The sequence below is a fragment of the Doryrhamphus excisus genome, chromosome 16 (genome assembly GCF_030265055.1).
Source record: "Doryrhamphus excisus isolate RoL2022-K1 chromosome 16, RoL_Dexc_1.0, whole genome shotgun sequence".
NCBI lineage: Eukaryota > Metazoa > Chordata > Actinopteri > Syngnathiformes > Syngnathidae > Doryrhamphus > Doryrhamphus excisus.
The window spans coordinates 5,789,088-5,816,400 of NC_080481.1; the positions used below are offsets into that span (position 1 = coordinate 5,789,088).

At 42.6% G+C, this 27,313-nt stretch overlaps 1 protein-coding gene across 5 annotated transcripts; it reads left to right on the plus strand.

Moving 5' to 3' along the window:
* The first annotated feature begins 6,693 nt into the window (after window positions 1–6,693).
* On the plus strand, window positions 6,694–27,113 carry LOC131104113 (small ribosomal subunit protein uS13). 5 transcript variants are annotated; one of them, XM_058050913.1, is made up of 12 exons: window positions 6,694–6,740; window positions 7,840–7,923; window positions 8,059–8,250; window positions 9,133–9,252; window positions 11,572–11,709; window positions 18,880–19,022; window positions 19,143–19,256; window positions 25,009–25,107; window positions 25,182–25,268; window positions 26,546–26,647; window positions 26,737–26,828; window positions 26,903–27,113. In XM_058050913.1, the coding sequence occupies exons 2-12, from the start codon at window positions 7,845–7,847 to the stop codon at window positions 26,976–26,978; spliced, it is 1,242 nt and encodes a 413-aa protein (XP_057906896.1). In that variant the 5' UTR covers window positions 6,694–6,740; window positions 7,840–7,844; the 3' UTR covers window positions 26,979–27,113. The 5 variants fall into 5 exon arrangements, with proteins under 5 accessions (XP_057906896.1, XP_057906894.1, XP_057906897.1 ...); XM_058050911.1 differs by lacking the exon at window positions 6,694–6,740 and adding an exon at window positions 7,040–7,130; XM_058050914.1 differs by lacking the exons at window positions 6,694–6,740; window positions 11,572–11,709 and adding an exon at window positions 7,040–7,130.
* Window positions 27,114–27,313: the final 200 nt, after the last annotated feature.

The window sequence follows — 27,313 nt, forward strand, 5'->3', positions numbered from 1 at the left end:
ACAAAATAGAAAAAAACCAGATCCAGTGATTTTGCCATGGAGGCTAACAATCTTGGTTTGATATATATTTGTGGTTTAGCACTTCCTGAAACAGCATGCAAACCAAGGCAATAAAAATCTAAGCAAAATGTAAGCAAAATCAACAGTAAATTGCAACTACTAAGAACTAAAATCCATTTGACAGATTCTGATGACGTGTTTGTCAAAGGCTCACATGCCTTTGCTAGCTTCCGAGCAGGAGGCAATCCATTTGTATTCAGGGTGCGCCGCCTGGAATCTGCGTCCAAATGGAGACTGAAATATTTATGCCTCAAAATGACGGCCATGCCCGATGTGTCAATGTGCTCGAACATAAGAGCGCATTTAGCAACTAGCTTGCATTCCTGCTTGGGCAAGTCGCAACATCGGACCTCCACCTCTGCCGCTGTGAAGATGAGGGGAGTTATCACGGCGAGGAGAAACACCTCCGGGAGGCCTCGGGCTGCTGAGCCTCGCCTCACACAAATGCATTCAAATTGATGTAACTGTCAAAAGCCTCTGAAGCAAATGGCAACATTTCAAATGAAAAGCATCCTTTTCATGTTAGTCAAATTGCGGGATGTGATCACGCACTTTGAAGATTTGAAGTACAGGAGAAGAAGTAATTACGGCATAGGAAGTGCAAGTTTAGAAGACTAGAGAGAAAGTGAAAGTTCTTGCAAAACATTGAGCTGTTGTTGCTGTTGATGATTTTAAAACATGTACAAGAACACAAAATATAAAAGACAAACCCTTGAGATAAATATGTATTGAATGTTATTTTCTGTCAGCTATTCACATTGTCTCTTGATGGCAAAAAAAACTTTCGCTGTTTGGATGCGGTCAGATTGCTGAGCTGCATAAGCAAGGCCTCTCACAGCGTACCTCTGCTGCTGAGGTTGGATGCAGTAAAACAGTCATTTGAAACTTCTACAAAAGATAGGAAGAGATATGGAACAAAAAGTCGAGGGACAGATCCTAAAGATGTCACTGGGATCATCCTCGACCCAAATGAGGACTGATACTGGTTACCATCTGCAAGGGAGGGGATTTCAAAGGTATTGTGTCCTTCAAGGCCACAGAATTGCCTGTTTGGATTTTGCACAAAATCACCATCATGGGACATAAAAGGTAGAAGGACATTTTATTTTCCCTTGACGGTCCTGATGGCTCCCAGCCTTACTGACATGATCAGGAGATCCCACCTGCGATGTTTTCCACCGTGATTATTCTTCAACTGAACAATGGTCTTCAAGTTGTGCAGGTGCGTCAAACGGCAGTTGTTGCAAGGGGCATCCCTCATGACTGAAGACCCTCATCTGTGTGGTAATGACTGACTTTTCAAAAGGACAACACTTCACTTCACAATGCCCTCCTGACAAAGGACTTCTTCCAAAGGAATAACATCACTCTTTTGTCCCACTGATCTAAATCCAATGGAGAATATTTAAGGCGAGTTTACGACAAATGGTGACAAGACTAGAAACACGTTGAAATTCTGAAAGTAGCCGTTGACGAGATCAAATTCTGACGAAAGAATTGTTCTAATAATAGCAGTAAATATATCACAGCCTATACTTCCATAATAGTCATAGTTGTATTTATACATAAGTAGCACTGTTGCTGCAGTCAAATATGCAGTAAGTGGTATCATTCATGGTATTATGATATTGGATATAATCATGTTATGATTGCATTTTCTCTTATCACAGTAGAAGCTCCAAAAAATACAAACAAATTGGAGGTTGACCAGCATATAGGTTGGGTTCCTGGGTAATTCCAGGTGATTCCTGGTTCCACACAAGCAAGCTGGAAAGTGGAAATGTCCGAATGGAAAGATAGAAAGATAGAAAGATAGAGGCGTCTTAAGGAAGACGGAGGTGGTCTCTTGAGAAATCTGCCATCAGGTGAGACTCAGCTTAGGAATGTGTCCTCACTCCTTACCCCCTCCCCCATCCCACCCACCCCCCCCCCCCTTCCCCAAATCCAGCTATTGTGAAAAGAAGGAATGCTTTTCAAAAAGTTGTTCCTTTCACAGGGAAGGATGGCGGGTGTCAGGGTTACCTGCACGCAGCCTCCAAGAAAAACTGCACTTGCAACTATTCGAGTGCCATGTATGAACTACAATTTGTATATATGTGCATACGCCACAAGTCATACCATTAGCAGAATAAAGTTGTTGTTGTACGGAGAATACAGTTATTGCAAGAAAATGTCAATTTCACAAGAATAAAACTGTAATACAGTATTACACAAAAAGCTTTAAGTTTGACATTCATTAAACACTGGCCATGTAAAATGACGACATTCTCGTAATCAACATTTTAAGACCAGATGAAAAACGGCAAGGAATGAGTTTTTGATCTTTAAAAAAATGCAGTAAGAAGAAACGGCAGTGAGAAAAATTCATTCATTTTTTTGTTGGAGCCTATCCCAGCTGGGGGATAGAGGCGGGGTACACCCTGGAGTACACCCTGGACTGGTTAACAGCCAATCACATTCACATTCACACCTACGGGAAATGTTGCCAATGAAGCTACCATGCATGTTCGTGGAGGCCTTCATGGTCCTGATGGCTTCCAACGTTACTGGCATGATAAGGAGATCCCACACAGCACAGTGGAGGGTGCGCCATCATGATCCTTCAAAGGGACAATGGGGAGTCATGTTGTGCAGGGGTGTCAAACGGCAGCAGGCTATGTGGAAATGTTGCAGGGGCCCATCCCTCATGAGCGAAGGCCCTCGTCTGTGTGGTAATGACTGGCTTTTTCAACAGGATATTCTGTGTGTCTTGAAAGATCAGTCAAATGGTCTAAAATACAACTGAAGGGGTTGTCTTTTGAAAAATGGCTGGGATGGAAGGAGTTATGTAATATGCCTTGTTTCATATTGTTGACAATATTCTTGTCTCCTTAACAAAATGACAGTAGTAACCACTACCCATTATTAGTTCTTGATCGGGGCCCCAGTTTTTGTGTACCTTATTGTAAAGTGAGACATCGTACATCTTCTATTTTCTTTTTCTTGCAGCAGTCTTTTTCTCATAGTACTACAACTACGTATTGTCTTTTGATGGAGACTTACTCACCTAAGTTTTACAATTTTTTCTCCAAGAGGGAGGAAAAGTTATGTTCTTGTGGCATCACGTTTTCTTTCTTACATTACAACTTCCTTATCATAATATTACTACTTTTTCTTGTAGTATTGGTACAATCAGCGGCTCACATTATGACTTTTGCCTTGGAACTTTTCAGCATTGCAACTTTTTCTTGTAATCTATAATATTTTTCTTGTCTGCAGTGGTAATACCCCTCTGTACGGTCGCAATTATCTTTCAGATGTTTGTTTTTAATGAAAATGGCTTGGAGGGTCCTCTTGAGGCGCGCCTTTTGATGGGATTTTACTAAAGATGAGCAAATTTAAATGGGGGAGGAGGGGTTCATCATCAAATAAGGAACACAGAGTTTTTATTACGAGATGAATATTACATGAAACTCCCTTTATTTCATTTTGTCTTCCCTGGGAGTCATCCTGCAAAGTCTGTGAAGTGGAAAAAAAAAACGTCTGTTTGTGTCTGTAGCTGACGACTGGAAGCCGTAAAAGTGGATGATTTCACTGCTATGGCTGCTGATTATCGACTTGTCCATCCGTGGCTGCACGGCTGGGGTGTGGTTGCTTTTTTACGCTTGGGAATGGAGTGGGCGGCCTCCCTCGGGTGCTGGAATCCCATTGGTCGGCTCTGCCTTCTAAACCAGTGTATACCTGAGCCAGGTAGGGAAAGACTGATAGCGCTGTGGTGTTGCTCCTGCCTGCAGACACTCAGGAAGACTTTGAAGCTTTTTGCATGATTTTGAAGCATTTGTAGGGGAGCGACAAGGTGAGTTATGCTACTTCAGCTAAGAAAGATATTCACCTTTTATGCAGAGCACAGCCTACAAGTTTAATGGAAACTCATTTGTGCTCTCAACTGGGTGAAATGCTGAATGTGGATGCACAGGTAAGGGGTTCTGGGCGGTGTCTGGTTGCAAATCTTTACTTGGACAAGCCAGATGCCCTGCAGCCATAGCAAAGGGCGGGCCTGGTCTTGCTCAGGCTGCAAAACACAAGAAAGGATCTCATTGCCAGCTACCATCACCATCCTCCGAGGCCTGCTGCCTGCACAACCTCATGGCTTCAGCCACGTTGCAAGAAGACGCTTCAAATGAGAACGTGGTTCTCTCCTGCAGGAAAATGCCATGTATTCTATCCTTCATTCCACCGGAGTCTGTAATCTATTCCTAACCAGATTTCAGTGGTGTGAAGTATACGAGACATGGAGGGTTGACACCATACTACAGGCCTGAAACGTGGTTCTGATGTGATGAACAATATTCTGCAGTTTAGTCATGAACTTTGCTTCTTGGATGTCAAATTCAACACAGATAAAAACTTTTTTTTAACTGTATCGCATCTTCTTTTAAATCATGATGATTTTCATCATATTTGATCATCATGATGTATCACATCTTCTTTTAAATCATCATTATCATACCTTTACTGCTTTTATTCCATGTTATCTGGTGTATGAAATGGGCTACATGAATGAATTTGCATTTGCAATTTGCTATGTTTGCTTTGTTTCATTACAGTAAATAAAACACACTATTATCCTTTTATTATAAACATGACAAATAACTTAATATATTTAAGTCACATTTTATTGTTACAGCAAAAAAACAGGAATTAATAAATCACTCATAATATTGTCATGTGTATATAAGTCATGTTATTTATTTATTTAATTAGCATTTATTTTATTGCATATTCCATTTTTAAAAATCACCATCCTTGTTGTGATTGTTGCTCCATCAGTAAAAAAAAAAGCTCACTATCATAAGGATCATAGTAATTATTTTATGTATTTATTTACTGCAATTCTAATTACATTTACTATGGAAATAAAATACATTTCAAAAATCATCAGCATGATATATTTTTCACCATAGAAAATGTTATTTGCATTATTTCAAAGTGATGAATACATTTAAAAATGACTGATGTCGTTGTCATCAATGCATTCATAATAATTTTGTATGCTAATTGGATTTTCTATTTCTATTTTTCATTGGCACGAATAAGTAGACAATATTATCGTTGTCATAAACTGTTGTCATAGACCGTTTCATGATAACGCTTTGAGATATACTGATACAGTATATTGATATGGGTTCTGCTTTAGCATATGTTGAAATGTGTGGCTTGAAGTTAGTTGTTTTAGGATCTCCCCTCCAACAAACACAAATGATGATAATATTGTCACGTGGGGGTAGTGGAGCGTGAAAGGGAATGTATGGATGTCACCTTCCACCTCCTTCACTCAGTCGGGCAGGGCAACATGTTAACATGATGTGTCAAAAAGAACAGGTGGTCACCTGACCTTTCACCCCCAGCTACCTGAGCCCCGCAGATGTGAATATTAATGGTTCTTTTGAAGATCAGCTGAAATTGGTGTCATCTGTCATTTGTCAACGGTGCTACGCTGTAACACTACAGTGGTGTGAAAAAGTATTTGCCCCCATTTCTGATTTCTTATTGTACTGCTTTTTGTCATTGACTCAATGACAACACAACACAACAACTGAACAAAACAAAAACAAAAAAAAAACTTTGTTTGGAAATGACCCTTCTTATAATTAAAATATCCAAACATTATTATACATTCATTCATTAATTTTCTACCACTTATCCTCACCAGGGTTGCGGGGGTGCTGGAGCCTATCCCAGCTGTCTTGGGGCGAGAGGCGGGATACACCCTGGACTGGTGGCCAGCCAATCACAGGGCACAAATAGACACACAACCATTCCCACGCACATTCATACCTATGGACAATTTGGAGTGGCCAATTAACCTAGCATGTTTTTGGATGGCCGAGGATGGAATTAAACTCGGGTCTCCTAGCTGTGAGGCTTGCGCGCTAAGCACTCGTCCGGCGTGCAGCCACCCCGTAATCAATTTTACCTCCATTTGATCTTGGCACCCCCAACATGGCATGAATTATTTTAAATTTTATATAATTTTAGACACTAAATGTTTGAATGATGTGAATCTAATTCAGTTGTATTACAGCGCCAGCCCTATTTGACCAAAAAGGTTATCAATATTGCTGTAAGGTACTCCATGCTTGACTTGCTAACTGGGGTCATGGAATACGGGTATCGACCCAATACCAAGTAAATACAGGCAGTGTTTAATTTGTTGACCATATTCATAATAGCACAACAAAACACATATTTCTGAATAAAAAAACAGAATATGTATATATATATATATATATATATATATATATATATATATATATATATATATATATATATAGCATATATATAGTTCATATATATATAAACATCGTTCGTATCACACTCGTATGTCACGTTGGTATCAATATTATATACAATATGTGTATCGACCCGCCCACCCTATACTTGAAAACAAACAGCAATGACGCAGCAGGTAACTCAAAACGGGGCTTTATAATAATAATACCACAAAACAAATAGCGACAACGAGGTAATAAAACATGAACTTTATACGTTATGGACTTTTTAGACGACGTTTGGCTGCTGTCAAACGTCATTTTGACGTCATCTCTCAGCTCTCATGACGTAACTCCTCTTTGTTTGGCTAGCAGGGCGGTTACGCGTCAGGTACACAAGAAGTTGCGGGGCTTTGGCGACACTTGGTGGTAGGTACTTGAACGCATAGTTGAGGACTGGTAGTTGAGGACTGGTAGTTGAATTAAGTCAAACGGAAACTGAAAATAATAGTCAAAACACATCGTCATGCTGTTAAACGCCCGCCCACGTACACCATTAGCCAGTTTAACTTGTAGCCCGTTAGCTAATAGGCTTAGGCTAAAGCTAATATGCGGCTATGATAAACTATCGGATGTGTGTTGTGCGTATGTAGCATGTACGATGATTGTCATAAAAACGTAATGTATTAATGTGTTTTTTTAACCTATTCCACCAAAGTGACATTTAATGTTGACCTGGAAGGATGGTACAGGTGAAGCTACTAACTGGTCAGGTCAAAGAGTCGAGCCCAGATGTGATCGATGAGTGGCGGTTGACAAGTAAAGGGTCTTTAAAAAGCTGTTGCTTCCATTTTAGTCCACTTTATTATCGACATTATTAATATTTCACCTAACATGTATTTTTTTTTTTACAATTTACTGTAGTACATTCATTAGTATTTATCAATTCGTTTATTATTACTTTTTGTGTGTTACTGTATCAAATCTATAAAACAATTCAAATGACTATTAAAATTGAGGATACATTGAATTATATCCGATTTCATTGTTATACAAGATTTAAAAATACCTTTAAAAAATAATGTATTGAATAATAATGAAAAGTGAGACCATTATTTAAATTGAGGTTACATTTAATAACATTCCATTTCATTACTAATATTTTTCCCTAGACTATATAAAAGATAGGAATTTAAAAAATGATTTATCATGCAGTATTCAAGTGACCTTTCTAACACAAACATATTTAAGATAATATATTTTTTTATTTTAGATATAAAAATAATAGAACTTGTCCTTTTAAAATTGTATGAATACATAATTAATAAAACAGTATACAATACAATTTTTACCACAATAGTACAAGTAGCTGATTTCTGATTTCAGTAAACTCATTACATTAATTTTATTTAATAAATGTCACATTTAGGGGGTTTCCCTCTTCATTTCTCAGTGAGTATTGCAGTCATTTTGATCAGAGGCAGCAAGGTGTACAGTGATACTTTCACATTTGTTTTTACTGCTGCAGTTGACATGCCAGTATGGGAATTGGTGTTCTTGCTGCTCCTTGTGAGTCCAAGTTTGCCGCTGAAGGAGGATGAAGAGGACACAGGTGAGAGCAGGTGTCAGCAAGCTTGCATGCTAATGAGAGTTGAAACTGAAACCAAAATATGTTTGCTTGCTGATGGCGCTTTCGACGTCCTCCAGACGGTCTAAATTAATGTTGTCAAATGACGTGGCTCCGTAGTGGCGGAAGACATCGGCGTCCACCAGCTGGAGCGCTTGGTGGAGCTGCTGACTTCCTCCGAGTGCAAGGAACTCCTGGTCGCCCTCTCCAATCCCGAGGAAAACGTTTTTCAGCATGTCGAACGCCTCTCACTGGAAAACAATCCGCTCCCCGCCAAGCCTCGCGCCAAGAGAGACACCACCTCACTTGAAGGTCGGCATCTGGTCTCTTCATGCATCTCACCTTTGCGCATTGGAAATAGCTATAATCTGTTTTTGTGAATATGTGTAGAAAGAAGTTAAGCCCATTTTCTACTTAAATGTAATGTGGTTTGCACCCAGGTATGCCTCAGTTGTCGCAGGCCTCACTCATCTCCAGTTGTTAACATTTCAAGTGTAAAAAGATGTTAAGCAGTGGTAATAGTAAAACAGATCCCTCAAACCCTCAACTTTCAGTTTTACACCTTCACGCTTTCTCCAAAAATATATTCATTAATAAATAGTGCTGTTTTTCTGTTTGTTTACGGTCTATTAGTAGCCAACAAATGCGTATTTAAGCAAATTATAAATATGTTTTTGCCTACATTAATCATTTTCATTTGCAAAATGAACTGAAATACAAACATAATGCATTCAAAAGATGCATTCAAAGACACTGTGATGATATGTAGTATTCTACACTGGTCACGAGGTGTCAATAATCTTACTGGAATGTTGGGGGAGACACACAAGCACCAGACTTGATCACTGGAACAGCAGGCTTTTATTGCAGGTTTGAATGATTTCACAACAGGCACAACAATCCCCAAAACAAAACCTAAAACTCAACTCTGAACACCAACGTCACTTCGTGTCTGCCTCCCACTCAGCTTCCCAGAAGCCGTACATATTAACAACACAGCAACACACACAAGCTTATTTTCTCTAACAGGAGGAGGATAGGGGCGTTATCTCATCTCTAGAGGGTTCTAATTATGTTAAAAATGTATTTAGAAGGTCGGAAAGAGGTTTCTATGTATGAAAATATTCCCTTCGTGAAAAATCCTTGTCGTCGGGTCTGGAACGATTAACCGCCTTGTGGTTTGTGCTCTACCAGACGGCGAAGCTCAGTGCCGGGCGGACCTGACAACCTGGCTGGAGAAGTATGGTTCGCAGATGTACTACGACCGCCTCTCTCGGGCCTTGCATCACATCGGCAGACCAGACATTGCCCTCGGTAAGTTTTACTTGATCTACAGTAGCATTTTAATGACAGTATATACGTATCTCCTGTGCCTTTCTGCTCTGTTTGTTATTTAGCTTTATAATGTTTTTATCTGGCTGTACCTTGAAAAGCGCTACACAAATTAAATGTATTATTACTATGATTATACTATAGAAAGTCAACTTGGAAGTACTTTAGAGTGGTCAGTGTACAGCTGGTATAGTAGTATATATATGTACTATATATGTATAGAGAGAGAGATTTACCATCCACTATAAATGGGTCAACACAGCCATTATTGTCTATTCACTGGGGGTCAAAGGGGGACATGAATTCCAACACGAGAGTAGCACGATAGTTCTGTCTTGCCAACAGTCATCTTGCAGAGGCTGCATGAGTGCTCCTGGGACTACAGTCAACTTATAGTGGCTGCACAGTCCTGCCAGGACTGCGGGAGCTGTGGTTCACTGAGGGCGAAACATGCATTCCTATACAAGAGAGTAGCATGATAGTTCTGTTTTGCTTAAAGTCTGCTTGCAGGGGCTGCATAAGTACTGCTGGGACTGAGGGAGCCATGGTTCACTGAGGAGGGAAACATGAATTCTAACACAAGAGTGTAGCACGATAGTTCTTTCTTGCCTACGGTCAGCTTACAAGGACTGCACGAGTGCTGCTGGGACTGGGGCAGCCATGGTTCATTGTGGGGGAAACATGAATTGTAGTTGCCATTCACAAAAGAAGTATGACCAAAATATAAGAATATATGACCAAAGTGTGTTTGGTGTCCCTATCAGGAAGCCCCACAAATGGTGGCACTACCACCACCAAGCTTGGCCGTATACTTGGCCGTATATAGCATCTGTATATAGTATCTAGCTACTCGCTACTATACCACTACACAAGCTGGGCACTGACTACTCTATGAAGTCCACCCATGCTTGCTTTGACTTCTATAGTGTAGACACAAGGCAATTGTCTTTTACAGCATGGTGGTAGAAGTATAGTACTTTGTCAGTCTGGGGCTGCATTTGTGCTGTCTGCACTGTGGTACATTAAGAGGAAACATGAATTCAGACATCTTGAACATGTTTGTAGTGAAGTGTACTAACTTATGTTGTCAGCTATTTAGACAATAATGGCAATTTGACTCATTTTCAGTGGATAATACATCTATTCTGCTATTCAAGCTATACTCAGATTACTCTTAAAGTCCAATGTGTATGCTTCTTAGCAAGTTATAGTCATAAAAACTGCCAATGTGGCCCATTTTCTGCTCCATGATCGAATTCAACTCCCCGAGTGAACCACCGTTCCCCAGTTCCAGCAGCACTCGTGTGTCCTGACACACCATGAAGCTTCTATCATCATGCTTGACTGTAGATGAGACACAATTATCTCGCTGCTCCCTTGTGTTGCCATCTCTTCAGACAATGATGGATGTGTGTGGACTCTTTCAGTGGTTAGTACGTTAGTATGTCTGTGCAAGAGTCCAACAAATTAAGTTGAGCGCAGTGGTGGCCAAAGACCAGCCTGGGGGCCATTTGTGGCCTGCCGTTGTATTTTTATTGGGCCAAAATGCATCCTGTGAATTCCAACAACAGTTTCAACTTCTGATGTCATTTTGGCGACAGTTATGAAAGGTATCCACCCCCCACCCCACCCCCACCAGTTCCACCACCAGTTCCGCCACTGTTTGGCTGCTTTCCGGTAGGCGCCATGAAACATTGCCTTTGGCGCCAGGCCTTCCGTTATCCACGAGTGCTTTGCCTCGGCCGCTTTGATAATTTCCCTTTTAAATTACTTTTACGACGGGCCGACTGATGTAATAGTGCTTCAAATAAAGGAGCTGCCTTTGTTTGTACCACACAGCGCTCTTGACAGCAAACCTCAGGAGGGGGCAGCACATCCCTGCGCACCAGAGCGTCATCTGGGTTGTATTTATTTATCTTAAAAAGTGCTTTATGCCGGTCAAGAATGTCTCCTTGAAGATGTTAAACAGTGGCTTGTACAGTAATTACGTCTTTGCTCTGTAATGGGAGCTTCTAAAGAGGCAGATTTTTTTCGCAGTTCCTGGCTCACGTCGCCTGTCCGACGTGTGCAGACGAAGGTGTAAACGATCTGACAAAGATGACACCAGCTCCCAAGGAAACCATCTGCTCCTTTCATCGGCTTGGGAGGGGGGTTGACAAGACAAGGCATTGGGGGGGTGGGGGGGGGGTGTTAAAAAACATTAAAAAAAAACGCTGCATGGATGCACAATGCATGGCTGCATGCTCATTTAGCCAGAAACGCAAGACTTTTTGCAACTTTAACCGAGTGGTTTTCCCCCAGAGGTGGGCAAGAACATCAACCAGGACAAAATCTTGAACTTGGAGCGCTATGTTGAAGGCTACCACCAGTTTGTCAGCTCTCTAACGTCCCAGCAGATGCGAAAAACCCCAAAAGGCAAGAAGAGAAAGAAGAAAAGAGGTGAGCCATATTGCAGTGTCCCACTACAGCCACCAGATGAAAAAAATAGCTAGGCTTTCTTGATGATGCAACAATGATTCACCTGCTCAGTTGACCCTTAGAAGGGTGTACCAAGACTGGAGCTGTAAGCTTTTATTTTGGATTTATGGAGCTTTTATTTTGGCACTCGGTTAATCATTTTTTGATTTATGTGAATATGAATTTCGGGCGGCACGGTGATTGAGTGGTTAGCGCGCAGACCTCACAGCTAGTAGACCAGGGTTCAATTCCACCCTCGGCCATCTCTCTGTGTGGAGTTTGCATGTTCTCCCCGTGCATGCGGGGGTTTTCTCTGGGCACTCCGGTTTCCTCCCACATTCCAAAAACATGCTAGGTTAATTGGTGACTCCAAATTGTCCATAGGTATGAATGTGAGTGTGAATGGTTGTTTGTCTATATGTGCCCTGTGATTGGCTGGCCACCAGTCCAGGGTGTACCCCACATCTCGCCCAAAGACAGCTGGGATAGGCTCCAGCACCCCCCTGTGACCCTCGTGAGGAAAAGTGGTAGAAAATGAATGAATGAATGAATTAATATGAATTTCAGCAGTCCAGGGTGTACTCCGCCTCTCCCCCCAACTCAGCTGGGATAGGCGCCAGCATACCCCCTCGACCCTAATGAGGATAAGTGGTATAGAAAATGGATGCATGGATTTATTCCATTCCTTAGTCATCCCTGAAAGCAGACCTATCTTTGTGTTTTAGGCAAAGCAACATATTGACACACATAGCGTCATATTAATATCAGGTAAAGTGGGAGCATAAAAGATACTAATAAGTCAAAATATTATGAGAAACAAGAAACAAAATAACTTTGGGGGGGGGAGCCCTGATATTGGCTGGAGACCAGTCTGGGGTCTACCCCGCCTCTCGCCTCAACTCAGCTGGGATAGGCTCCAGCATACCCCTGTGACCTTAGTGAGGATAAGCAGCATAGAAAACAGATGGATGGGTGGATTTTTGGAACATTAGGTCAGAATAAATAGAATAGATAGATAGAATAAATAGAACAAATAGAATAGAACAGCAAAAACAGTCAGACAGAGAGCAGTTTTTGCTGCCTCTTTTTTCACGCTGTTTCTCAGTACATTACAGTGAGCCAGACACGCAGATCATTAAAGGCTGATAAAAGTGGCTTTAATTTGTTGCATTGTGGTGTAAAATTGCCTAATGGCAGCAAGGCGCATCTGAGCGTGCAGGCGGCGATGCTATGAAGTGACACCAGTGGTGGTTATCCCCCTCGGATGAATGACAAATGGCAGAATGTTTCACTCAACCCCAAATCCTATTAAGTGTTTAGAGAAGATGCCAGATTAGATTTGGTGGCTGTGGGCAGCCTCCCAACTCATTACTTCACTCACCCGGCCAGATTCCCCAGGACGGCCCCAAAATGAAAGAATGCTATCATCACCTGGTCCGTTAGAAGCTATTTTTAACAAGCTTATCTAAAGATGTCCCCTGCGTGTGTGTTAGTGTCCGACCTGACGTGGCGAGACCTGGACCTCATTGTGCTGCGGCCCCCCGTCCCGGCCTACACCAAGAGTCCCTTCGACGTGGCGCTACCTCTGCTGTATGGCATCCTGCTGGGCTTTTGGGGCACCTTGCTGGCCGCCGTCTCCACCCTCTCTGCCATCTTGCGCATCACCAAATGGAACCGGACCGCCCGTCGACCCTGGGTGGTCCATGAGGTCCTGGTGGAAAACTAGTTGGAAAAAAGACACAATAGAGCAGCTCTGCGAGGAAGTAAGAGGTCTGACGTATGGGTGACTTGGTGGTGGTGACGAATGCACTGGAAGGAGACCCTGGTGCCCAAGGTTGTTCTGGTGCGATGGTGATGACGGCGATGCGCCCATCTGGCGTGGAGGGGCAACTAATTAGGTGGCCTGCTTACCGCTTCGCCTGCAGATCACCTTGTTGGTGGTTGTAGTGCAGGGTTGTCCACAGTGCCATCTTGCGGCACAGTCTAAAATGCAATTTAATAAGAAAACCAAAAAATAGGAAAATCAGCTTCATTTTAGAAAAAAGTCAACACATTAAAAGAAAAAAAAAGTGTAATGTAACAAGAAAAAGGCGTAATTTTCGGAAACTAATGCAATATGAGGAAAAATAACATCATATTATTGTAATAAATTGTTATTTTTCCTGTTTATCCTATTTTTCCTTGCTATAGCACAGAGGGAAAATATTCCACAAAATATGTTCTTGAAGTTCAGGACAACTTATATTATTATGGAAATAAAGTCAAAATATAAGAAAATTGAAATCGTTGGAAAAACCCAGCAGAAATGTAGAAAACAGTTGTAATTTTACAATAAAGTCCAAATATTCAGAGAAAAATGTTGTATTTTAACAAAGAGTCTAAATGAAAAATTAAATAAACTATTATTATCAGGGAACATAACATCTTTAGCGTAGTGTTGAAATATTCCAAGAAAAAACAATTATATTATTTTTAAAGCAAAACAAACAAAACAAACAAACAAAAACAGTCTGTTTTAATTTATTCCCCCCACGGCCCACCTCCAGTCACGCCCACTCCTCTGATTGGTCACATTCCCAAAGTGCTACTGTATGAACAAACCCCGCTTTTTAATATAGTGGGTATAGGGGTTAATAATAAATGAATAGTCTTCGGAGAGCTAATTGAAAAGTGTTTACGAGTGTCTGGCAGCTCATGATCTACTGGCTGGCTCACGTAGCTCACGAGAAGCCGGGAGAAACCTCGCCTGACCGAGGAGGAGCACTCATTTTCGGACGCCCTTTGTTAGAGGCCTCGTTGGTGTAGTGGAGCTCAGACGCTCCCACCCTAAGTTGCGAGCGAGTACAGGGTAAAGAAAAGAAGCACCAGCACCACTGGTGTCTTCCCCTGGGGGACTGCGACTCGCCGACTCCCAGGTCATCATCACGGTGCTTTGTTTCCACCTCCTGCGACCAGCAGGGATCAGCTGTCGGGAGGATAATGAAAAGCAAAAATAGCTGACTTTGGAAATGGGCGAGAACAGCCAGCATTTTCACACACCGGTGAGCCGCCGCTGTCCTTTCAGACGCCTCATTAAGGAGGCAGCGCGCCACGAGAGGCGGCCCCATTGTCATGCAAAGACCCGGCAGTCGGCCATGTCATGCATGAGGAGTGGGAACCTGACACCAGATTGACATTTACATGGCACGCTCCTCAGCCCCTGTCCATTCTCATGTAGAGCACCTTTTTTTTGTAGATTTGTGATTTATTTCTTTGGGGTTATTTAACAGCACAGATCTGTCTCCTGTCACCTAAGCAGTCAGGTGTTTTGTCCGGACACGCTCTGCGGCGTCGGCCTCGGAGGGGTGCTTAGCGCCACCAAAAGGCTTTTAATCCGGCGCCAACACTGACAACCCCTTTTCCATTTCCATTTTCATGCATCGGCAGCGCTTCCCAGCTCAGCCATCACTTTGACTTAGCTCACTATATAATATAGATAACAGAGAAATAGATCACAACACTTTGCCTTAAAAATATCCTCAGTTGCAGCTTTCTCGATTTTGTCTTTTATGATTTCCTTGATGGGCAGATCTTCTTCAAAAACCAGGCTTGTTCAAATAAAGCCACAGTGCCATCCAGTGGTCATGGCTGGTGGTGATCATTTTATTGGAAAACAATACATACGCCATAAAACACTATTGGTCTTTGGGGCTAAAATGTGTTGAGATGCTAAATAGTTTTAATAATAATTCACATGAATACACTATATACGTACATGTGATGCAGAGCTGCACCAAGGGCCATTGCGCCCCCCCCCCCCCCATTGGGACGTAGTCCTACATTTATTTGGTCAACAGACTTAGATTCTTGATTCTTGACAATGAAAACATCCCATGGAAGGGATAGCGCTAAGTGTTTATATAAGGGCCTACCTCTGAAAATGCTGAAAATGTTAGTATAATTAGGCTAGCATGCTTATGTTCATTCATTTTCTACCACTTATCCTCACGAGGGTCGCAGGGGTGCTGGAGCCTATCCCAGCTGTCTTTGGGGGAGAGGCGTGGTACACCCTGTATTGGTGGCCAGCCAATCACAGGGCACATATAGACAAATAACCATTGTCAAGTTAGCATGTTGGCATGAAGCGCATGCTGACATTAGCATTGTAGCAGTTTTAGCCATTTTCATAGGTAGACATTATTGTTAGGATGAATAAACATGTTAGCATTGGTAGCAAATTAACATGAGCATACTAGCATTTTTCTATGATTTTCATGAATATGAACATTCAATCAATTCCACCCTCGGCCATCTCTGTGTGGAGTTTGCATGTTCTCCCCGTGCATACGTGGGTTTTCTCCGGGCATTCCGGTTTCCTCCCCCATTCCAAAAACATGCTTGGTTAATTGGCCATTCCCACCCACATTCATACCTATGGACAATTTGGAGTGGCCAATTAACCTAGCATGTTTTTGGAATGGGGGAGGAATTGATTGAATGTTCATATTCATGAAAATCATAGAAAAATGCTAGTATGCTCATGTTAACTTGCTACCAATGCTAACATGTTAACATTGGCATGCTAACACCTAACAATGTCTACCTATGAAAATGGCTAAAATTGCTACAATGCTAATGTCAGCATGCTATCCATGCCAACATGCTAACTTGACAATGCTAAGTGTTCATATAATTGTCTACCCATGAAAATGGGTAAAAAAAGCTACTATGCTAATATTAGCATGGTGTCACCACCAAACAGGATGGTAAGTGTTTATATATGTGATTGTTTTTCTTTCGTCTTTTCATGATTACCGAGTCGCCACAGCTGATCTTTTTTTGATCAGCGTACTGATTTTTGGCTTGAGCCTTTAAATTCCGGATGCCCTTCCTGACGGATACCGATGTTGACTACCCATGAAAATAGAAAAGAAATGTGTGTCTAATTGCAGATACATGGCATGATGTAAAGGACACCGAATACAATTTAGCTCTTTTGTTAAACATGGAAGAAAAGTTAGCGCTCAAACTTAACGTACACTTTAAAATGAACACAAGCGTTGCTCCTTGCCAAAGTCACCTTTAAGTAAACATGGAATATGATGTATTAGTGGGTGTTGGTAAACATTCACTACGATTTAGAACCTTTGACAAACTTAAAGTGCATGTTTTATTGCTTATTGAATAGACTCAATACTTTTAAGCCAGAGTTGATCGTAAAAGTGCTCCTCCGTCGACAGCGTTAATTACCCTTGACCTAGCGGGACGAGGCAACATGAATTAATACTCGCAGTCGTCAGGTCGGCAAAGCCACTGTGCTGACACGGCACGATCGAGATTTATGTGCTAGCTTAACCCCCTCCCACTATGAAATGCATACGCAAAGTGCCAACCGCTCGATCAATGTCAAACGGCGCTCATGCGGACGTACGCGCCATGATGCGGGGGTTAGGCGGAGACATAATATTAATAGTATTTTCCGGGCTGGTCCACGTGAAAGAGGATAATGACATGCTGCCGTGACTCCACAAGCAGATACCCCGTGATACCATGTCATTAGTGTTTGGAAAAATAGCAGCCAACCAGCAGGCGTGTCGCTGAATGCGGAACTCGAATCTCATTGCTAAAAGTGATAATTAAAGCATCACAGTCAATCGTGGGAAAAAAGGCATTGTGTATGTTTGTAGGACATGTGCAGACGAGAGACATATTTTTTTTCATCGACGTCGTCCCAGCCCTATTTAGCCCCAATGGTAACCTCCGTAAGAGGGTGTAGACCTCGGCCTACACACCAAGATGGCCGTCTACCAAGTCTACACTACCCTGTGGCTGTGAAGCGCATCGCTGCCACGTCCAACACCCAGAGAACCTTCACAACCTTCACATCAAATGTCTCCAGCGCTAACATGGCATGATCGTATACCACACACATAAATCCTGGATAGAACTGGTCCCAAGAGCATGGAGGCCGTCATGGGATACGATGGACTGCCATACGCTAAGCTAAGCCGCCGCATCAAAGACACAAGACGCCATGTGTAGCGTGACCTGAATGCAAAGTACCGTTCTCAAAAGGAAGTTAGCACTACATGAAACAACTTGCCTGTTGATGATGCATGATGGGACTCGCTTACGGAAGGGGAGCGTAAAACTTGCCGTACAACTGAACGTGAAATCTGGCACTTTTCAAATCTACATTTTGTACTTTTGCTTATGACAGTTATAAAATTGGCCAAAACAGCTGATATTTCAAACATTTTATATATGAAAAAACACATTTTTAAAAAATAGATTTCATATTTTATATAATTTTCTATTAACCCGCAACCCTCGTGAGGATAGGCAGTATAATATCAAATTCATAAAAATATCAAATTAAAATTACAATATAAATTACATGATGTATGTGTATGTAGTAGAATGGAAAAAATGACAGAATAGCCAGTGAATGATCCCAGCAATCTTATTCTGTTATACAGTAACGTCATTGGGTTACTACAGCCTGGGTACTATGGGAGTAAATCAGCAGTATCTGTAAATACTACTGAAATACTGACCACACGCGACTTGTAGGGGAGCTGAGTCACTTTATTAATATTGTGAGAGACGACACATATTGTACATGGAAGTAGGAAGTAGTGTTTGTACAGTACACTAGCGGACATCCTTCATCTTTTCTCATTTTAAATATTTACTAAGAAGCAGTCATATAAATAGCAGATAAATCACTTTTGAAAACTCATCGTAGAAGTGGAGTGCAAACGATGGCGTCGACCCTTCATGAGGTCTTAGTCCAAGTGGAATGTGAGGGCAGGGCTCCCCCTGCTGGTCATGCACTCTCATCGCCCACAAAAATGCCACAAAGTTGGTGCATCCTAACAGGAGTTCCGGCCGGCAGTTGTCCGCCTTTGCCTTTCACACAGAACCCAGCTAAAGCACACAGCAGATAACGTCATGACGCCACCACTGTGTTTTCATTGCGGCATGCCCTTTCACACAGGCGTCGTCCCTCCTCTGTTACAGCTCTGATACTATGGAAAATAGCCAGGTTGTCTTGCTGTTCACACTGAACAGCGACATGGGGGGGAAAGGACTGTGTGAAAGGGGCTGAGGTGACTGAAAGTACGAGTGAAGCGAGAGCACCTCCCGCTGACTACTTCGTGTCCTCCCTAGGTTCCCACGACACCTTGGCATTCATCAACAGGCTAGAAGTCGCTAAGGATGCTGATGTCGGCAAACTCCTGGCGGTACCGGTGCGAGTACAAGACCAAGAGGCAGGACCACTTGAGGGTCATGAAGCTCCACACGCAGGACAGGTACAGACTCCTCGGGTCGCTCAAGTCTGCAGCACACAAAACAAGAATTGACGTCCACAACAGGGCGGCGGCAAATGTTAAGGAGGGGCGTGGCTTACTTTGCTTCTGTGTGATGGCCAGCGTCAGGAAGGCGACGAAGGCCATGACGGCGAGCACGCTGAAGATCCCGCCCACGCCCATGAAGAGCTTGAGACCTTTGAGCCACGTCCGCCAGTAGTCCTGAAGGTACATGAGGTGGGTGACCAGCGCCCAGAGCGCCAACACGCCTGGCAAACACCCAAACAACATGTTGACTACACCACCAAGTGCATTATACCACCTAGTATTAGGGGTAAGGCATTCACTATAGAGTAGGCCTTTATTTACATTTAAATTAAGTGAAATACACAAGTACAAAAAGCCTTTATGAAAATAATAATCAACCTCACATTTAAAACTGCATTATACCATTTATTATGGGTGAGGTATTTATTATGCAGGAGGCCTTTATTTACATAGAAAGGAAGTAAAAGACACTAATACTAATTATTTGTCATTGTACATGCTTTTAGTTCACATAACATTTAAAAGCACTTTATGCTGTTTATTAGGGAAATACAATGTATAAAATTGAAGTGGTGGCTGTCAACAACAGGTTGGCATTGTTTAATACACAGCCACCACAAAAGCACATCACATTTTAAACTGCATTACACCGTTTATTGGGGGTAAGGCATGCACTACGCAGGGGCCTTTATCGGCATACAAGATGAGTCAAATACAGAATTACAAAATAATGTTTCTAATAATGATAATGAGTCTACATCACATTAAAAAGTGCATTACACCCTCTATTAGGGATAGGGCATTTTCTATGGACGAGGCCTTTATTCACATAGAAGATAAGTAAAAACATTTTTTAAATTTGTAATTATTTTGATTAGTTTTTGTGGTTTTATTATTATTAAATGTCAAAAGATTTGGGTATGGGCACATCATTTATTAAGGGGAGGGCCTTTACTATTTTCAGCATCAAATAATTCTGGATAAGATGTTTACTGGGGCCTTTTGTACTAAAGTATTTGTAATAAAATACAACTGTTATATACATATATATACATATACATTATATATATACATATACATTATATATACATATACATTATATATATACATATACACATATACATTATGTATATATATACACATATACATTATATATATATATATATACACATATACATTATATATATATATATATACACATATACATTATATATATACAGTGAAGAAAATAAGTATTTGAACACCCTGCTATTTTGCTATTTCTCCCACTTAGAAATCATGGAGGGGTCTGAAATTTTCATCGTAGGTGCATGTCCACTGTGAGAGAGATAAACTAAAAAGAAAAATCCAGAAATCACAATGCATGATTTTTTAACAATTTATTTGTGTGATACAGCTGCTAATAAGTATTTGAACACCTGAGAAAATGAATGTTAATATTTGGTACAGTAGCCTTTGTTTGCTATTACAGAGGTCAAACGTTTCCTGTAGTTTTTCACCAGGTTTGCACACACTGCAGGAGGGATCTTGGCCCACTCCTCCACACAGATCTTCTCTAGATCAGTCAGGTTTCTGGGCTGTCGCTGAGAAACACGGAGTTTGAGCTCCCTCCAAAGATTTTCGATTGGGTTCAGGTCTGGAGACTGGCTGGGCCATGCTAGAACCTTGATATGCTTCTTACGGAGCCACTCCTTGGTTTTCCTGGCTGTGTGCTTCGGGTCGTTGTCGTGTTGGAAGACCCAGCCACGACCCATCTTCAATGCTCTGACAGAGGGAAGGAGGTTGTTCCCCAAAATCTCACAATACACGGCCCCAGTCATCCTCTCTTTAATGCAGTGCACTCGTCCTGTCCCATGTGCAGAAAAACACCCCCAAAGCATGATGCTACCACCCCCATGCTTCACAGTAGGGATGGTGTTCTTCGGATTGTACTCTTCATTCTTCTTCCTCCAAACACGCTTATTGGAATTATGACCAAAAAGTTCTATTTTGGTCTCATCTGACCATAAAACTTTCTCCCATGACTCCTCTGTATCATCCAAATGGTCATATGCAAACTTAAGACGGGCCTTGACATGTGCTGGTTTAAGCAGGGGAACCTTTCGTGCCATGCATGATTTCACATCATGACGTCTTAGTGTATTACCTACAGTAGCCTTGGAAACGGTGGTCCCAGCTCTTTTCAGGTCATTGACCAAGTCCTGTCGTGTAGTTCTGGGCTGATTCCTCACCTTTCTTAGAATCATTGAGACCCCACGAGGTGATATCTTGCATGGGGCTCCACTCCGATTGAGATTGACCGTCATGTTTAGCTTCTTCCATTTTCTAATGATAGCTCCAACAGTGGACCTTTTTTCACCAAGCTGCTTGGTAATTGCTCCGTAGCCCTTTCCAGCCTTGTGGAGGTGTACAATTTTGTCTCTGGTGTCTTTGGACAGCTCTTTGGTCTTCGCCATGTTACAAGTTAAAGTCTTACTGATTGTATGGGGTGGACAGGTGTCTTTATGCAGCTAACGACCTCAAACAGGTGCATCTGATTCAGGATGATACATGGAGTGCAGGTGGACTTCTAATGGGCAGACTAACAGGTCTTTCAGGGTCAGAATTCTAGATGATACACAGGTGTTCAAATACTTATTTGCAGCTGTATCACACAAATAAATTGTTAAAAAATCATGCATTGTGATTTCTGGATTTTTCTTTTTAGTTTATCTCTCTCACAGTGGACATGCACCTACGATGAAAATTTCAGACCCCTCCATGATTTCTAAGTGGGAGAAATAGCAAAATAGCAGGGTGTTCAAATACTTATTTTCTTCACTGTATATATATATATATATATATATATATATATTTTTTTTTTTTTTTTTTTTAATCCAACTGCTAAATAATCGGTTGGGCGTTTATTAGATGGAAACCATTATTGTAGCTACAGGACAAAATGGAAGTTGTCCTCTTGCAGGATTGTTTTCATGCAGTTGTTGACTTTCACAGACATTCTGTTCTCTTTTTTATTCCATTTCCATCTTGAAGGGTGTATGCCAGGGGTCGGGAACCTTTTTGGCTAAGAGAGCCATGAAGGCCAGATATTTTAAAATGTGTATCTGTGAGAGCCATATACATTTTTTTAAACATTGAATGCAATAAAATGTGTGCATTTTTATGTAAGACCGACAGTTTTAGATATAATGGGCTCTAATTATGTAGACCAGGCACACTACCCCACGCCAATGGGGTGTGGCCAGCATACTTTCGTGAGCAGCGCAGTGTCCAATAATAAATCAAATACTTGTTGCCATTAATACAACTTCTGCTGCTGCATGGTTTTGCACCGTACTCAGTATATTTCATTCTTTTGGCCATCTTCGTCAGAAGGCTTGGTTCTGCAGCTTTAGCTAGGTGACTATTTGACCAAAGGAGGAAAGTTTACATTTACATCTTAATGACCGAGGTACACTACCGCATTACCCAGTAATAATCGAGTTTTGGTGTTTGACCTGGAAAATATCATCAGGAAAGATAGATATGGTCGGCCGTATTGCAGTAGAAAATAGATGGACGGATTAAAATGCATAAGAAAGTTCATTCATTCATTCATTTTCTACCGCTTTTCCTCACGAGGGTCGCGGGGGGTGCTGGAGCCTATCCCAGCTGTCTTCGGGCGTAAGGCGGGGTACACCCTAGACTGGTCGCCAGCCAATCACAGGGCACATATAGACAAAAAACCATTCACACTCACATTCATACCTATGGACAATTTGGAGTCGCTAATTAACTTAGCATGTTTTTGGAATGTGGGAGGAAACCGGAGTACCCGGAGAAAACCCACGCATGCACGGGGAGAACATGCAAACTCCACACAGAGATGCCCGAGGGTGGGATTGAACCCTGGTCTCCTAGCTGTGAGGTCTGTGCGCTAACCCCTAGACCACCGTGCCGCCCCATAAGAAAGTTGTTGATTTTTAATATTATTTTTAACAGTCATTTCTGTGATGTTTACTTTAAAATGTTAGCAAAAATACATTTTTATTGTGGTAAGAAATGCTTGAGAGCCAGATACAGTCATCAAAAGAGCCCTACCTGGCTCCCGAGCCATAGGTTCCCTACCTCTGGTGTATGCGATTGCAACACCGTCGGCGCCCTATTTAACACACACGTCCTTGAAAATGCACCTTTAGGGAAGTTGGGTTGGCTCTGTGGCCGATGTTGGCCTCGAATTAAAACGGTGAGCATGAATCGACGTTTGCATACCTGAGAGGCCTCCCATGGCTGCCGTCCAAGGCTGACGATAAACAATATTCCACAGCAGGAAAGCAGAAAGCCCAACCAGGCTACCAAAGCTAGCATAAGCTATGCGAATATAGATCCTCTTGATGGCCATGTCTCGAAAAAGTCCAACAAACGAAGCTTAGGAGATTCCAACGGAGTGTTTACGTTTCCAAGAAGAAACACTACTCAACTAAGCCGGCGACATCACCCGCTTATCGCCATATTACATAAGATCACCGCTGATAGCCGTGTGATGCTAGCGCTGGTAAAGGAGAACACAAATAAACCCTCTTCGAGGCAACACCCGCGATGTCTGTCGTCATGAGAAGAATCTAAATGCCAAACGCAATCACCCAACGGTCGGCCAAGTACAACCAGTCGCTATGATTTCAGTAAAATAGAAGAAGGAACAAGACGAGTGAGCAACAGCTGCACAAGCGACAGCACTGTACTTCCGGTGTTACAAAAGCCGCCACTGAGAGGGGAACATCGAAAGAGCTTGATCAACTTTTCTCTTCCACGGAAAGCCGAACATGCTGCCGGGTGTGATGACGATGGTGTGCGCTTGACGACGTGCTTGGCAACTTTTCAACAAAGTGCTGCTTCTTTGTGTGTTTGTGTCCTCCAAAGCAGAGCGCCTCCATTCATTCTCTGGTAGCGCGCTGCACTGGCAGGCAGGGGCACAAAAAACAGGGATACAAAAATTGTATCACCAAATGATTAATCTACAAGATAAGATAATATATATAGTATGTACAACATACTGAATGTTTTATTGTCCATACATGCCATGTATCATGTGATACATATTGCGCTGAATGATAGGCAAACATTGCGGCAAATTCTGAACCTTTTCACGAATCCGTCACGTGGTACAGCGAGTCCGTCACGTGGTTTACGCCAACATTGAAAGCACACAGTCAAGTTCTACCGGAAATCGTCCCTGTAGCCATGATTTACCCTAGCTTCTAAACAAGTTGTTCCTCTTGGGTAGTGTTGTTCTAATTTGCTGTTTCACATATAGTAAACTTGGCCATTAGTTTCTTGTCGGACACATTTAAAGTACTGGAATGGTTTCCGCCCTCGGCACTGGCAAACTGTCGCGAGATCTCGCCGACTTCCTCTCTGCGCTGAACAAGCGTCCAAGATGGTGAGTACCATGTCCAGCAACCCGGCATGTTATTGATGTATGTCCTCATATAGCGCAGGCGTGTATCAATTATTTTCTTTAGACATTTTATAAAAGATGCACATCGTGTGTGAGCGCTCAAACGCAGAATTGATGGCAAGTAAGGGTCATTAATGGATATATAAAGGTGTCTTCGAGTCGGCGCCGGTCCTCGACGATGCCCGTAACAAGTCGTCAATGTTCGCCTTTATTTGGTGACAAGAGTCAAAAGCACCTTTTTCATACCGACTTGTACGTTGTGCTGTTTTGACAAGCGCCTGGCTAATAAACCCTTCCACCTATCGTGGAGCTAATGTAGCGTCGTTAGCCACAGCAGCATTGGTGTTGTCCACGGTGCGCTCAGATGTTTCATCGTCCCGTTTGCAGCTAATAATCGTGAAGAGCGTCACAGTTTTACACCGACAACTTTGACCTGGCCATTCTTTGTGAGGGCTGCTGCCATGTCACTTAAGACCAACTATTGTTTCTATATTATTTTTGCAGTCGCTGGTCATCCCTGAGAAGTTCCAGCACATTCTACGTGTTCTCAACACGAACATTGATGGAAGGAGAAAGATTGCCTTCGCCATTACTGCCATAAAGGTAAATAAGGGGCCAAGGATTTGCCATCTTGTTTTATCGTGCGTTTGTGCAGCCCTTGTTTGTTCTTGTCTCAGGGTGTCGGCAGGCGCTACGCCCACGTGGTCCTGAGGAAGGCGGACATCGACCTCAACAAGAGGGCTGGGGAGCTGACTGAGGAGGAGGTAAGCAGAGTGCTTGCAAGATCTTTGGTGGCGTCTTGGTGCGTTTACATGCTCACTCTTCGTCTTTGGAGTCCATAAGTGCCGACATGTCCCTAGACGTAGTCTTTGGAGTCCATAAGTGCCCGCATGTCCTTAGATGTAGTCGTCTTTGGAGTCCATAAGTGCCCGCATGTCCCTAGACATAGTCGTCTTTGGAGTCCATAAGTGCCCGCATGTCCCTAGACATAGTCGTCTTTGGAGTCCATAAGTGCCCGTATGTCCCTAGACATAGTCGTCTTTGGAGTCCATAAGTGCCCGCATGTCAGTATTTTGAGCACAGGAAATGGATGAGGAAATAGTCAGCTGTGAATAGCAGCATTTAGCAGTGATTGTGCTAAATGCCTGGGTTGAAATAAGCCATGCAAAGGTTCCTAAAAGGAGAGCAGCTCTTTGCCGTTTTCATTTGGTAAAAGTAGTTCTCACAAGACAACGTTGGAGGTGACTGATTATGCAACATAATTCGTTTTTCCATTCACTTAAGCAAATGATATATGACTAACACGGATGAAGGAACCTCTATTGAACAATCTCATTGGGGGAGATGGTGAGGAGGGGGATTCACACCAAGAACTTGTGGACATCTTCCATGGTTGGTGATTTAGCACTCTTATCTGACAGGACCATTGCGTCTCCCTTGACTAGGATGTTGGGCTAGTGGATGTACCTTCAGGTACATCCACTAGGTCTGTGACCGAGCGTGCGTCACCCATGCAGACGACGAAGGAAGCGGGTGTTTAAAGACGCGGGTAGTTTGAAGAGCCAAGCAACAAGGCAATGAAAGAAGGAAAACAAGTTGAAAAAAAAACATGGCTAAACACGGTGACGTGTATCCATTGGAACGAGCCGCTTACATCCACAATAGCAGCCCCCTCCTGATTGGCCGTCGACGATGTGCGGCCACAATGAAATCTCAGTGCTTGCCAGTGTGGCTGATGGACTAGAGCAGTATTTGAAGCCGCCATCTTGTGGAGGTTGGATGGAAAAGAGACTTGTTTGTTGATTTCTTATTGGGACTAAATGACTAGTGGTGTCATTGGCTTTGGTGTTTATTGTGGTACTTGGACTGTGGACTCAATGGAGCCCTACTCGCTGTATTGTACAATAACCCACCAACAACACCGGTGGTATTTTGTTGGAAAAATCTTGCCCCGAACCAAATTGTTAAGCTGAGGTTAGTGTTCGGCCTTCCTGACCCATGGATCCCCAAAGTAACCTCACGCTGTGGGTCCTGGTTGCAGGTGGAGCGTGTGGTCACCATCATGCAGAACCCTCGCCAGTACAAAATCCCAGACTGGTTCCTAAACAGGCAGAAGGACGTCAAGGATGGTAAATTCAGTCAGGTGGGTGAACGTTGATTTCTGACGTGTTGACATGCAAGAAAATGGTGGTTCTGGTAAATTGTACACTGACGACCACGCGCTGCTTCCAGGTGCTGGCTAACGGCCTCGACAACAAACTGAGAGAAGACCTGGAGAGGCTGAAGAAGATCAGAGCCCATCGTGGTCTCAGACACTTCTGGGGGTGAGCCGAGCACTGAGGTGTTGGCTGTGGTCTCTAACATGGTCATCTTTAACATCCTGTCTCTCCTCTTCCAGCCTGCGTGTGCGTGGTCAGCACACCAAGACCACCGGGCGCCGTGGCCGCACTGTGGGTGTGTCCAAGAAGAAGTAAACTCCCAGCATCACCTAGCTGGCATGGGCTCAGGGAAAGTGCTGGTGTAAATAGGACGATGTATGCTTGTGCAACTTGGACAGAATATGGGAAATTTAATTGATTTTTATTCAACAATAATTTTTCTAAAATTTTTGGTTTGAGGCGATTCCTCTTTTTTGATCCATCTCCACTATGCTTTAGGGTTGTGTATCTTTGGCATCCATGTCAACAAGGGCCTCATCCTCTTTTCTTGTGGCTGATAAAAACGTGTGATCTTTCATTTGCACAATGAACACAAGTCCCACATTTATATGGGGGTTTATATGGTTGAGTGACAGGCAAATTGTGAACCT

Bases quoted from the DNA above. Each gene is read 5' to 3' on its own strand.
- LOC131104113 (XM_058050911.1), top strand. From the start codon at position 7,055: ATGGTACAGGTGAAGCTACTAACTGGTCAGGTCAAAGAGTCGAGCCCA. The intron at 7,924-8,058 runs GTGAGAGCAGGT...GTGGCTCCGTAG, and splicing joins GGAGGATGAAGAGGACACAG to TGGCGGAAGACATCGGCGTC. The intron at 25,108-25,181 runs GTAAATAAGGGG...TTCTTGTCTCAG, and splicing joins TCGCCATTACTGCCATAAAG to GGTGTCGGCAGGCGCTACGC.